At 32.8% G+C, this 13,403-nt stretch overlaps 1 protein-coding gene across 2 annotated transcripts; it reads left to right on the top strand.

The window, feature by feature from the left end:
- Positions 9,962-13,183, top strand: LOC109349399 (nudix hydrolase 15, mitochondrial). Of its 2 annotated transcripts, XR_002107969.1 has the most exons (5): positions 9,962-10,478; positions 10,597-10,739; positions 12,471-12,590; positions 12,674-13,069; positions 13,102-13,183. XR_002107969.1 is itself a non-coding variant. In XM_019590183.1 (4 exons), the coding sequence occupies exons 1-4, from the start codon at positions 10,109-10,111 to the stop codon at positions 12,896-12,898; spliced, it is 858 nt and encodes a 285-aa protein (XP_019445728.1). In that variant the 5' UTR covers positions 9,962-10,108; the 3' UTR covers positions 12,899-13,171. The 2 variants fall into 2 exon arrangements, 1 of the variants encoding a protein (XP_019445728.1); XM_019590183.1 differs by having other exon boundaries at positions 12,674-13,171.

The following is a 13,403-nucleotide window of genomic DNA, read 5'->3' on the forward strand; positions in this document are numbered from 1 at the left end:
ACTCTTACAGTAAAGCGTCCATCCAAACATCTTGACAAGTACACATACAAGTTGCTATATTCTCAGCTTCACATGAGGACAATGCTACAACATCTTCCTTCTTGGAACACCAACTTATTGGTGCATCACCAAGGCTGAATAGATAAGCAGTTGTACTCTTTCTATCCACCTTATCTTTATACCAATCTGCATCAGAAAAACCCAACCAACTCCATGTTGTTTTTGTTGTTCTGTTTTGTTGAAAATGTGATTTCAAAGCCAATTGTTCCTTTCAAGTATCTCATTGCCATCTTTACTGCAATTAGATGTGTTTTCTTAGGTGCTTTCATGAATATACTCATAATCCTACTCCATATGCAATGTCAGGTCTAGTATTGCATATATACCTTAGTGAGTCAATCATTTGTCTAAACAAGGTTTTATCAACCTGTTTATCTTCTTCAACTTGATCTGTTATGTTCCAAGCTTCTGCAGGGGTTAAAACTGAGTTGCAATCCATCATATGAAATCTCTTTATCACATTAGCAATATATTTTCTTTGATGCATAAAGATCCATTTATCTGTCTTCTTGAATTCAATACCAAGGAAATATGTTAGCTGCCCAAGGTCACTCATTTCAAAGTTTGCCTGTATTTGTTGTTTGAATGCTGAAATATCCTTAAGACGTTCTCTAGTGATCAACAAGTCATCTACATAGAGACATACTGTAAGTAATTCTGATTTATGATTGCCCTTCACATAGACACCATGTTTTGTTGTGCACTTCATAAAACCAAATTGCAGCAGGAAAACATCAATCATGTTATTCCATGCCCTTGGAGCTTGCTTAAGCCCATACAAGGCCTTATGCAACTTGTACACCAATTCCTTTTTGCCTTTAGTCTCAAATCCTGGTGGTTGTGTAATAAACACCTCTTTGTCTAGAGGTCCATTCAAAAATGCAGATTTCACATCCATTTGATGGATCTCCCAACACTTGAAACTAGCTATAACAATCACCCATCTCACCGTCTCAAGTCTAACTACTAGAGAAAATAACTCATCATAGTCAAGACCTTGCTTTTGTAGGAATTCCTTTGCTACTAGCCTGACTTTGTGCTTGGAGACCTCACCATTAGGATTCAACTTGGTCTTGAATACCCACTTCATAACTATAGTTTTCTTTCCTCTTGGCAATTCAGTTAGACTCCAAGTATTGTTTCTTTCTATAGACCTCAGTTCTTCCTCCATTACCTCAACCCAATGAGTTTGATTCAAAGCATCTTCCACGTCTACTGGTTCCATCTCAGCAAGCAATGCCATATGCACAAAATCACCATACGCATTGATTGTTGAGTCTGAGAACACCTCATAATCACTTAGTCTTGAAGGTGGTTGTCCGAGTCTTTGAGTTGTTGGAGGATTCACCATTATACTAGGCACAACAACTGGATTAGATGTTATAGTCTCACCAATGCCATTTTCATCAGCTTCTTCAAATTGCACTAGTCTCTTGACCTTTATTAAAAAATTTAAGGTTCCAATTGTCCTTCATAATTGTTGATTAAAGATACTTTTGGTCACTGATATGTATGTTAATCTTGAAGGTTCTGTTGGCTGAAAGTGGAGCCTTCAAGATTTTGTGTTTTTTTTTTAAACACCTTCAGCATACTATCCTTCATCTCCATGGTATATCCCATCTCCAGCAGTTGTCCATGACTAAGCAGTTTGCTCTTCATCTTAGGTACATATAGGACATTGGAGATGTAGACTTTCTTCCCATCTTTTCTTTGGATCATCACCTTGCCAATTCCTTCTACATGGACTACACTATGATCAACAAACTTAATCTTGCTTTTTGCTGATTCATCAAGTGTTGTGAACCAATCTTTCTTGTCTATCATATGATTTGAACATTCAGTGTCAAGGTACCAGAAGCAACCATGTTCGTCATTGTTCTTCACAATAGCAATAAGCAAGTATTGATCATAATTATCTGATCGTTCATTTTGTGCCAATCTTGCTTCTTCATCTTTGCTACTCAACAACTTCTTTGACTTACATTCTAATGTATAATGCACATAATTCCTACAATTGTAGCATTGAACCCTCTTCTTGTCAAACCTCCTTCTATTCATTGAGTCTCTTCTTTGATCATGCTCAATGTTATTTGTGTTGTTTTGTCTTTGACATGAGGAACATTACTCAAATTTGTTCCACTTCTCCTTTTTCTTCTTCTTATTCCATTGTCCAAGAGGTTTCGTGAAAGATTGTGTTTGGAGTGCATGATCATCATTCTTCTCTAAGTCTCTCTTTTTAAGACTTTGTTCATGAGCTTCAAAAGAGCTTTGTAGCTCTTCAATCTTTTAATCATTAAGATTCTTGGACTCCTCTATTGCAACAACAATGTGGTCCTACTTAGGAGTTAGAGTCCTAAGTATATTCTCAATAATAGATTTCCCTATCACCTCTTCTCCACACGATTTCATTTGGTTGATGAGTGTGAGAATCTTGGTGAAGTAATCTTCTATTGTCTCATTCTCCTCCATTTGAAGGAGTTCATACTTTCTCCTCGTTATTTGAAGTTTCACTTTCTTTATTTTTGTAGCCCTTTCATAGCTTTTTCTCCAAGCTACCACAAGCTTCCTTTGCTGTCTTGGCACCAACAATTCTCTCAAAGTTGGCTCCATCAACACATTGATGGATTAAGAACTGTCGCTACCCCACCTTCGTGGGCGCGACGGGAAATATGCAAATAAATGCAATGTAGTTGCCATCAATGTTTTTAGAGGGAAAACATGAAAAACCAATTTTTTTAAAAAGATTGGTAAGAGAAATTAAGTTCGGAAGTCGGTTACAGATGAGGAAGATATTAGGCACCTCATACCGCCCGTAATAAAAACGGTACCTAGATTAGTTATGTGGATATTTATTCAAAACATTAATTTTACCATCACATTATTAAATAAAATAAAGAAAGACAAAAATATTTTTCATTTTTGTGTGCCTGACATGGAATATCTGCTCCTACGTATCTCTAGCTGCAATAGAGAAATCAAGGTTACGTAGTTCTTTCATAAAATAGTTGATTAGTCGATATATTTTTATTTTATCCATATAAAAATTAACAAGGCAAGGTGGCACGACAAGGTACTAGTCCTATAGTGGAGCCACCTCACCTCATCTAGATGACATAAAGTAGTGCGACAAGGCACTCAGCCTATAGTGGAACCACTTCGCGCCATTTTTAAAATTATTCGAAAAGTTTATTTTATACGATAAGGTAACACGACAAGACATAAGGCCTACAGTGGAGTTACCTTACCTCGTTTTGGACGACATGAAGTAATGCGACAAGGCGCCCGACCTATAGTGGAATTACTTCATATCATTTTAAAAAATATTTTTTTCTTTATTGCATTTACACATCACCTTTAAATTTATTTGAAAATTTATTTATGGAGATAAAGTAACACGACAAGGCACCAGACCTATAGTGTGTTACTTTACCTTGTTTTAGACGACTTGAAGTAATGCGAGAAGGCACTTGGCTTATAGTGGAACTACTTCATATCGTTTTTAAAAATATTCTTTTATATGTCACCTTTAAAATTATTTTGAAAATTTATTTATGAAGATAAGGTGATAGGACAAGGCACCAAACCTATAGTGGGGTTACTTTACCTCATTTTAGACGACGTGGAGTAATGCGACAAGACACTTGGCCTATAGTGGAACTACTTCATATCGTTTTAAAAATATTCTTTTATATGTCACCTTTAAAATTATTTTGAAAATCTATTTATGGAGATAAGGTAACACGACAAGGTACCGGGCCTATAGTGGGGTTACTTTACCTCATTTTAGACGACGTGAAGTAATGCGACAAGACACTTGCCCTATAGTGGAACTACTTCATATCGTTTTAAAAATATTTTTTATATGCTACCTTTAAAATTATTTTGAAAATCTATTTATGGAGTTAAGGTAACACGACAAGGCACTGAGCCTATAGTGAGGTTACTTTACCTCATTTTAGACGATGCGAAGTAATGCGACAATGCACTTGGCCTATAGTGGAACTACTTCATATCATTTTAAAAAATTTCTTTTATATATCATACACATATACATAGACTACTAAATAAACAAATAATATTTACTAAAAATTCATAATAATAAAAAAACTAACAAATAATAAACATTGAAATAAAATAATAAAAAATCAAAAATAAAAAACAAATAAAGAAACACGACAGAAACAAAAAAAAACATATAGTTAATAATTAAACAATAATCAAAAGTAGAAAACAAATTGGGGATTTAGGGTGTCGGGTTGAAAATTGGTTTGAGGGTTTAGGTTAAATTAATTTGGGGTTTAGGGTTAGCGTAAAATTAAATTGGGTTTAGGTTTGAAAAATCAATTTGGGGATTTAGGATTAAATCAATTTGGGGTGGTGTCAAAAATCAACTCGGGTGTTTAGGGTTAAATTAATTTAGGGGTCTAGGATGAGTGGTTACCATGGGGTAACCCTTTTTTTTGTGTTGGACAACCAACGGCTGCTGGAACAGCTTTGCCGCTGGCCACGGTGGTGCACTGCCGTCCACCAGGGCGGTGACGGTGCAGCCAGCCGTGAGGACTGCTGCTGGACGGGGCGGTCCAACCCCTTTTGGGCGCGGCTGTGGACAGACAGCCCTCCATGGCTGCTGTCCAGTCCTTCCCTGTTTCACGGTGGGGCTGCGACGATGGCTTAAGGCCGAGTCGGCACCGTCCAACAGCCCCCATTTCAGAATACTTTTCCGGCAGAAAGAAAAGAACACAAAAAAACATATAGTATTAACACTAAAACATACAATGAAGAAGAAAATAAATAAATGAGGTAAATGCACCTTGAAAAGAGCTTGAAGGTATTGAAGGTTGTGTGAGAAGTCTCTTCCTTGTTACTCCTCCTCTCTTCTCCTTTCTATCTCCTTTTTTCTAAAACAAGGTTTGCCTCTCTTGAAATTTTCAGATTCCCCCTTAGGTTAGTTTCTAAGTTAGGCTTAAATAAGGGGGTGGGGATTAGGGTTTCTGGTTGGGCTAGGGAAAAAAGTACTTGTTGGAATCCAATGATAGTTCTCATCTGAATTCTCCTTCTATCATAATTCTTGGTGTCAAGAATTGGTAGTGTCATTGTAAACCCATTATTATTTGTCATGATAGATCTAAGATCTTGCAACCTTCTTTCCTTGTTGTCTCACTATTTGTTCTTCTCTTCTCACTTCGAATCACAGCCCAAAATTCACCAAGAATCTTGCTTCAACCTTGCTCTTAAGACCACTATTAAACCAAGACCAATCTCCTATGCATACACAATGTACCAAGCAGACAACAAAAGAGAAATAATATGCACTTAGCACACTAAGTGCAGTAGTAGAAAACAGGGGAAAATGAAAAGAAAATATGTTTGAGAGAAATGTGAATTATCAAGAAGAATGAACAAAGTTGTATTGAAAATGTATTGAGAATCACTTACAATAACCACATATATCTTTGAAATGCTAAGTACTATTTATAGCTTCCAAATTCCAACTAACTCTAACTGACTTTTCTATGTTAGGAAAGTATAAGAACTAATAGACTAGAATAACCCAAACTTCTACTAGTGGAAGTTTCCTCATTTTCTGTTATTCTCAAACTTCTACTGGTGGAAGTATCATCATTTTATGTTATTAATGCTGAAATTACATTATTTCTGACATCACTACATATATATTTTCCTCTAAAATATTTGGGCAATTATAATTGAGCTTGGAGGGATTATAATTTAGAAAAGTTCACTATAAATAGATCAAAGCTGGTAATTTGAAAGGCAAGCACATGTAGTTTAGAAAGGCAACACCCATAAGTTGTTTTGTGTTGCGTTGAAAAGAGGGTTTGTCGAAATAGTGAAGTTACTTGTCCCGTCTGGAAGAGATCCTGATTCTAAATCTCAGAAACAATGATATATATTCCCAATATTACCGATAAATGAGAGCCTTACATTGAACCACCATTTTCAATCAACATTAACCTCAAATTTTGGATGGAAATTTTTGTAAGTGGGAAAAAGAAGTGGGAGAACCTTCTATTTTAAAATCTGGCAAATCACCAATGTCATCCAGGGTTTACAGAGAGATTACAAATCTATTCTTGTGTGATATGCCATTAACCTCTTGCCATATGCACATGTTTGACATTCGACTACAGTGATAGAAGTTTCACATTTCATTTACTATCCATAATTGAGTTACCAAACATGTGCAAATATGATGCCAAAAAGTAGGTAAAAAATAAATCAAACCAATTCGATATTTATTTAAAATTTGATTTTTTATTTAACTTGATAGACTTGGTTCATGAACTAAATTTGAATTAAAAATTAAGTATGTTAAATGAATATTAGTGCCTTAAGTTAGAACATTTCTCATGTAAAAATTATGAGAACAATAATTTAGTGTCATACAAACGTTCATAAATGATTAAGATTAAAAAATAGTTAATGATCATATAATCATTTGAAAAGTTATGTGCACTTATATTTTAATCTTTGACAATTCTCATTTCTCATATTAAAAATTATTCTCACTTGAGTCACTTCTATCTATTAACAATATAATAAAAAAAACTCTCTCATGCCACATGTCATTTTCTCATTTCCTCATGCCACGTGTCACTTTCTCCTTCCTCATGCACATGTCACTTTCTCTTTCCCTCATGCCACATGTCAATTTCTCCTTCCCTCATGTCACATGTCACTTTCTCATTCCTTCGTGCCACATGTCACCTCCTCCTCACATATATTAACAATATAATAAAAAAAAACTCTAAAAAATAACATATATAAGGCCCAAAGAGGCTAGCAAGTGGTTTATCTATTAACAATACATGTCACTTTCTCCTTCCTCATGCACATGTCACTTTCTCCTTCCCTCATGCCACATGTCAATTTCTCATTCCCTCATGCCACATGTCACTTTCTCATTCCCTCATGACACATGTCACCTCCTCCTCACATATTTTTCTTCCTACTTTTTATATATTATATATTTTATATGCTAATAATAATTTAATATTAATTAGTGATTGGTTCATGTCGCTACCCCACTAAAATTGAGTGTTTACAACATCTATGTTTTGTTATGTTAAAAAGTAATAGCCATTGAACATTAGATAAAATTGAAATCATTTTTCACATTCAAATTATTTCTTTACATTAATCTATCTATATAATTTAATGTTTACCATTAATCTAAGAATAATTGTACTTTTTCACCTCATCAAAGTTTTTTGACATTTTTCGCACTGAATTTTAATATTACAGTTCAGATTCTTTGAATTTTAATTTTTCTCTATTAACAACATAATAAAAAAAACTCCCTTATGTCACATGTCAATTTCTCCTTACCACCCCCTCCTCACATTTTTTCCTTCCTACTTTTGATATATTTTATATGTTGATAATAATTTAATACTAATTGTAGAAAATTCAAATTAAAAATTATCAATTTATTTTTCTTATGTGCTTGAACATGCAAATACACAAGTAAGATGTATATTCTTAATAATATGAATGTATGAGTAATATGTGCGTTTTAACTATGCGAATACATGGGTAACATGTGTTTTCTTAGTAATGCGAATGTACGGGTAACATGTGTGTTTTTAGCCATGCGAATGCACGGGTCCATGTATTTAATTACTATCATTATATTATTTAATTAAAAGATAACAATGGTATATATATTCATGAAAAATATATGTATTTTAATTAGTAATATAACAAATCAATTATTAGACTCTTTTTTATTATTTTGATTAAATTTGTCAGAAAAAATATCTGTCATATCCTAACTTAGTGTGTTTTTAATTTATGAGTTATTTTCATACAATGATTATTAGCTAAAACATAATCAAATAAATAACATTTAATTATACAATATTTGAATGCTAAAAATATATTCAAATATTTATACACAATGAACATTAATCTAAAATAAAACATAAGCATTTAAGAGATATGCTAAAAAATCATTCTGACTTTATATGATACTTATAAACATAATCACAAAAGTATGATGCAAAAATAACTCCTTATATTTATAATTTTATATAGAGAATATAGAGGTGAGATATTATCCAATACAATTTGAATTTTATTTATTGAGTTATTTAAGAATCAAATATTTTCTATAATCACACTTTCAACAAATAAATGCTTATACAAACACATTTATAATTGTTAATATTCTACATATACACTCAAAAATCAATGTTAATATTGCACCTATATGAATGAGAAATATAATGTTTCAATACATGATTTATTGATATTATAAAGTATATGTATATTATATTTGCATTATGCATAAACAAAGAAGCGACCCGTGCAAGTGCACGAGTATACTGCTAGTTATATATATACAGGAATAGATGTAGACAATCTTAACTATATTTACTTTAATTGGATTTATTATTAATATTCATAAAATTTGTCTATATATAATTCACCAACACCTTGCAACTCCTTTAAATTTATAGTGATGAGCAACTTTAAATTGAGCTCGTTAATCTACTCCAAAGTTTATGAACTTTAATTGAGTAGAATTTGAAGTGAAAAAAATAGTTTGACGTTGAACTTAGTTCGAGTAAATCTTTAACGAGACAAATTAAGTTGAGTCGTGATTCGACATGTTTCTACCCCTATATATACCATATTCATGATTTCTTTTTTGATATTTTTGCTTTAAATTTTTTATAGACTTGGTAACTTTTTGAAATTTATTTTGTTTTCAACATGTTCATTTATATTTTTTTGTAATTGAGTTTAACCAAATAATTTAAATAAAATGAATTATTGTATGTGGTGTAATCCAATAAATAAAAAAGTTGATTAAATTAACTTGAGCGAGATTGGATCGCAAAATTAAACTGAAACATTTAACAATTGCTCGCTCCAATACTTCTATATCAATGTATAGTTTCTATGATTAAAAAGTGAAGGAAAAATCAGTAATTAAACATACTTTTACATCAATATATAGTTTTTATGATTAAATAACAGGAAGAACATGTCAATAATTATTTTTATTAGGAATGATCAACTATCTATAGTATATTATATAAAGGCAAAATCTATCAATAGTTTCAAAACATACTTTTTCCATTTTTTCCAAAACAAATATCAATACTTATACTTCTATATCATTGTATAGATTTTATGGTTAAAATGGAAGGATATATGGATAATTAAATCGGTGTAATTTCTATATTTTGAATTTACTTATAATAATTTAATTACAAAACAATTCATTGGACTCGATAATTAAATTTTCTTATTATTATTTCAAAGTATCCTTTATGGCTATTTTAAAAATATAATTAATAATCGTGATTTCCTTTGATAAGTTGTAAAAAAGTAACTATCGTTTTTATTAACTTTCTCTCATAGTAGTTTTCTTAATTGTTTCATGGCATTAAAAAATTTCCATTATCCATTCAATTTTTTTGAAAGCAAATATACGTTGTTTATCTAATTTTATTGAGTGTAAAAAATGTGAAATATTTTAATATAAAGATTTATAGTAAGTAATAAATCATTTATATTGTATTGTATTAAAATGATTAATAAGCTTTCTTATTTCATACATACTAACTAACAAGGTAGTGTAAACTCGACTAGATTATCCAAATGACTAAAAAAAAATCAAGAGTTTTAATTAGAGTATTAAATTTAAGTACCGATAGTGTAAAGATGTATATAGAATTAGTATATGATATGTCGTTCATTTGAATTATTTTTTCTGAAAAGTTAATGATAATAAAAAATAAATGGTAAATATATTGACAATATAAGAAACTTTTACCTTGTGTATTTTTTTTCTCTCTTCTAGTTATTAAGTATTTTTATTTTTATAGTATGTGAGGGTCATATATATCTTGGGAGTGCTCCCTTTTAACATATGCCAGTCCTTATTGTATTGAAACGAGATTACCAAACCTACCCTTCCAATTTTTCATCGATTCCTTAACTTTTCAGCTTTATGAAGACAGAGCATAACTAAATTGATGCAAGGTTGATGGGGCTGAATGGTACTTAACAAAAACACATGCTTTCAATTCTGAGAATGTGGTCAACATCCTTATTATCCAAAACATCATCATCGTCCTTTTACAAATTCATGGATTCTTCTTCAAATGGAGGAAGATCTCAGTCTCCGAGGCTTCTTACTTTGGCACAGCATCTTCGCCTTTACAAGCCACCACCTTTCCCCACTGATGAAGAGGATGATGAAGAAAGTAGCTGTAATAGTGGTGGCAAGGTTGTTTCACAAGTGGGTTTTCCAGAATCAGCCACCCCAATTGCTCAAAGATTCAGACCCAAAAAAGCTGCTGTTTTGATCTGTTTATTTGAAGGGGATGCTGGTGATCTTAGAGTCATTCTCACTAAGCGATCTTCCAACCTATCTACTCATTCAGGTCTCTCCATTTTTGAGAATTTGTATCAATTGAATTTCAATCACTTTTTTTTTCATTTTAAGATTTTGTTTTGTATAAATTACCGAAGTTTGGAATGTTAAAAGTTTGTTTTTGGCAGGTGAAGTGGCTTTGCCAGGTGGGAAGGAGGAGGAGGGGGATAAAGATGATGCGGACACTGCAAAAAGAGAGGCAAATGAGGAAATTGGGTTGGACCCAGAACTTGTAAATGTTGTTACTGTTCTCGAACCATTCTTGTCTAAGGTATGTGTTCTATCTTCATATGCTGCATTAATTAGTATAACTTTCATGGACCTTTTTCCTGAGTTGCGTGGTTTATAGCACAATTGAATGTTCTCTGATTCTGTGAAATTTGCACACCTGTTAAAATTATTTCCATGATGGTTGGTTCATGAAATACTTCTATGCTCAAAAGTGTTGATTTTGGGTGACCAGTGAAGCTAAGGTTATGAAGGTGAGTCTTGACACAACGGTAAGGTTGCTTGCCTTGTAACATTGAGGTCATGGGTTCAAATCCTGGAAATAGTCTCTTCGCTTGAAAAGGTAAGGCTATGTAGATCTGACCTCCCCAAACCTCACTAGGTGGAAGCCTTGTGTATTGGCTGCCCTTAGTTAAGCTCAAGATATCTAATTTGTTTTATCAATTTTGAGTGGTCAGTGAAGCATCCTTTTAGTCATGATTTCCTGCACTATATTCGTTCCGGAAGGGGATTGGATGCGGTGAATGGAGTAAGTGGCTATTAGACAGCGAGCATTGTGAAAATATCAGAGAGGAAGGATTGTGAATCTGTTACAAACATTATGAACTACCACACTTTATTTTGTGCTTATCGATATCTATCAAAAGGACTTCATTCTTGAACATTACCAGTGCATTTCTTGTAAAAATTTGAATAAACTCAATTTGATTATCCACAAAAGTGATGTTCAGTGGAGAGGTACTGAGAACATTTGTAAAGAAAGCTTATTTTGATTGTGATCTTGATTGCTAACTGTTTCATAAGCTGCACATATCTGTATAACACTAATGTGTGTGGAATGGGTTTGACCTGAGTGATGAGATGGAATACCTTCCTTGATGAGATAGATTCGGAGTTTCATCATATTTCTAGTTTTGAGGGAAAAGTATCAGATAATTACAGCTTGTTAGGTTTCCTCACTGTCTACATTTATGTGCAAGAATTAAGAAATGTTACATTCAGAGATTTGTTTTGGCCTTACTTCCCAATTGAGGAAAATGACTGAAATGCCATAATTGGTGCCACTGATTGTGAAAGTTAGTATCATTGTACGCTGGGTGTAGATTTTTGATGAGTACACAGTATTTAAGCAAATGCTAAAACAAATGTTGACGGCTCTTCATTGTCTTCTTAGTTCTAAACTTGTTATTAGTTAGAATATGGCTTGATAATTTAAAGAATTTTACCCATATAGACTAACAGTAGATTAGTGCTCAGAATAAATAGGAATAAAAGTGTATGCATTGCCAATTAGAGTGACACTGCATATAGTTAACACAATGACAGCACTGCTGAATGTTAAAAAGTTTAAATAGTATAATAAGATTTTCTTTGACAAGTATTGCATGGAACAAGTTCTTTTTAGCAATAATTGGTATATGATGAATCGATTTGAGGAAATAATTGAAAATTTATTTGTTGGATAATTACATGTTACTACAGATTCAAAGTGGTACACATTTCTATTTTAAAGAATATTAACTGTGCACATCATTCATTGTTTATGCAAACTGTGAACTAAAAATGATTTGTAAGAGTGTCCTCAGTTTCTCTGGATCGAAGTATGATTCAGCTTAAAAGTTGGTCTTCTGTCATTGAATGATTCAATGGCATTGAAGTTTAAATTCCACTCATGTTAGATAGTTTGGACACCTTTTTTGATACTCTATTCCTCATCTGCTTTGAATGGTGAAATTGTACTAGTAGTTTTTACCTATCATTGTTTCTTTTGTAGCATCTCCTTAGAGTGGTTCCGATAATCGGCCTACTTCATGACAGGAAAGCATTCAAACCTGTTCCAAATCCTGATGAAGTGGAAGCAATATTTGATGCACCTTTGGAAATGTTTCTCAAGGTGCACTCATGTTTAATTCCTATCTTGTGTCTTTCATTATTTCTATTCATTTAAAGTTTGTCTGATATCATTACTGAAATCAGGATGAAAATCGGAATCAGGAGGAGAGAGAGTGGATGGGAGAGAAGTATTTGATACATTCCTTTGACTATGAAATGGAGCATAAAAGATACATCATATGGGGCTTAACTGCTGGGATCTTGATCAGGGCTGCATCAGTTGTGTACCAACGGCCACCGGCTTTCATGGAGCAGAATCCGAAATTCAAGGTTCCACCGGTTTTATCCAAGGACAATGTAATGGGTTGATTTCAATGTTTATTGTATTTTGTCCTGCAATAATATTCACAATTATAAACTTGAAGAATACAAGGTAGGTGTTGATATATTTGTCCATGCAACACAAGTCATACTCATCCTTTAGGACACTGTTGGTGAACTTCAGTAAATGGCAAGTAACTAAATGTGCACCATATAACAGTACAAAGATTAACTTGGGAGTGATCATATAGGATGGATTGAGACATGTTTGACATACCTGAATCTGATATGATATTTTGATCAAACCATTTTCGTATATATGAATTTGGTCCAGTCATGACCTGTTATTACTTTGTTATAATTGGAACTACTCTTTGCCCCTAAATGTTATGCCTTGCCATTAAACATCAATGTTTAGTCTTGTACGATATTTAAGGGGCTAACTTTGCCCCACTATTAGACGAATTCCTAGTTAGTATCATAAGTGATACCTTTGAATGTGATGCAAAATTAAGTTTACAAATATCTAAGTCAAGCTAAGGTAGATTTTACA

Source organism: Lupinus angustifolius, chromosome LG06, assembly GCF_001865875.1.
Source record: "Lupinus angustifolius cultivar Tanjil chromosome LG06, LupAngTanjil_v1.0, whole genome shotgun sequence".
In the NCBI taxonomy this organism is placed as follows: Eukaryota; Viridiplantae; Streptophyta; class Magnoliopsida; order Fabales; family Fabaceae; genus Lupinus; species Lupinus angustifolius.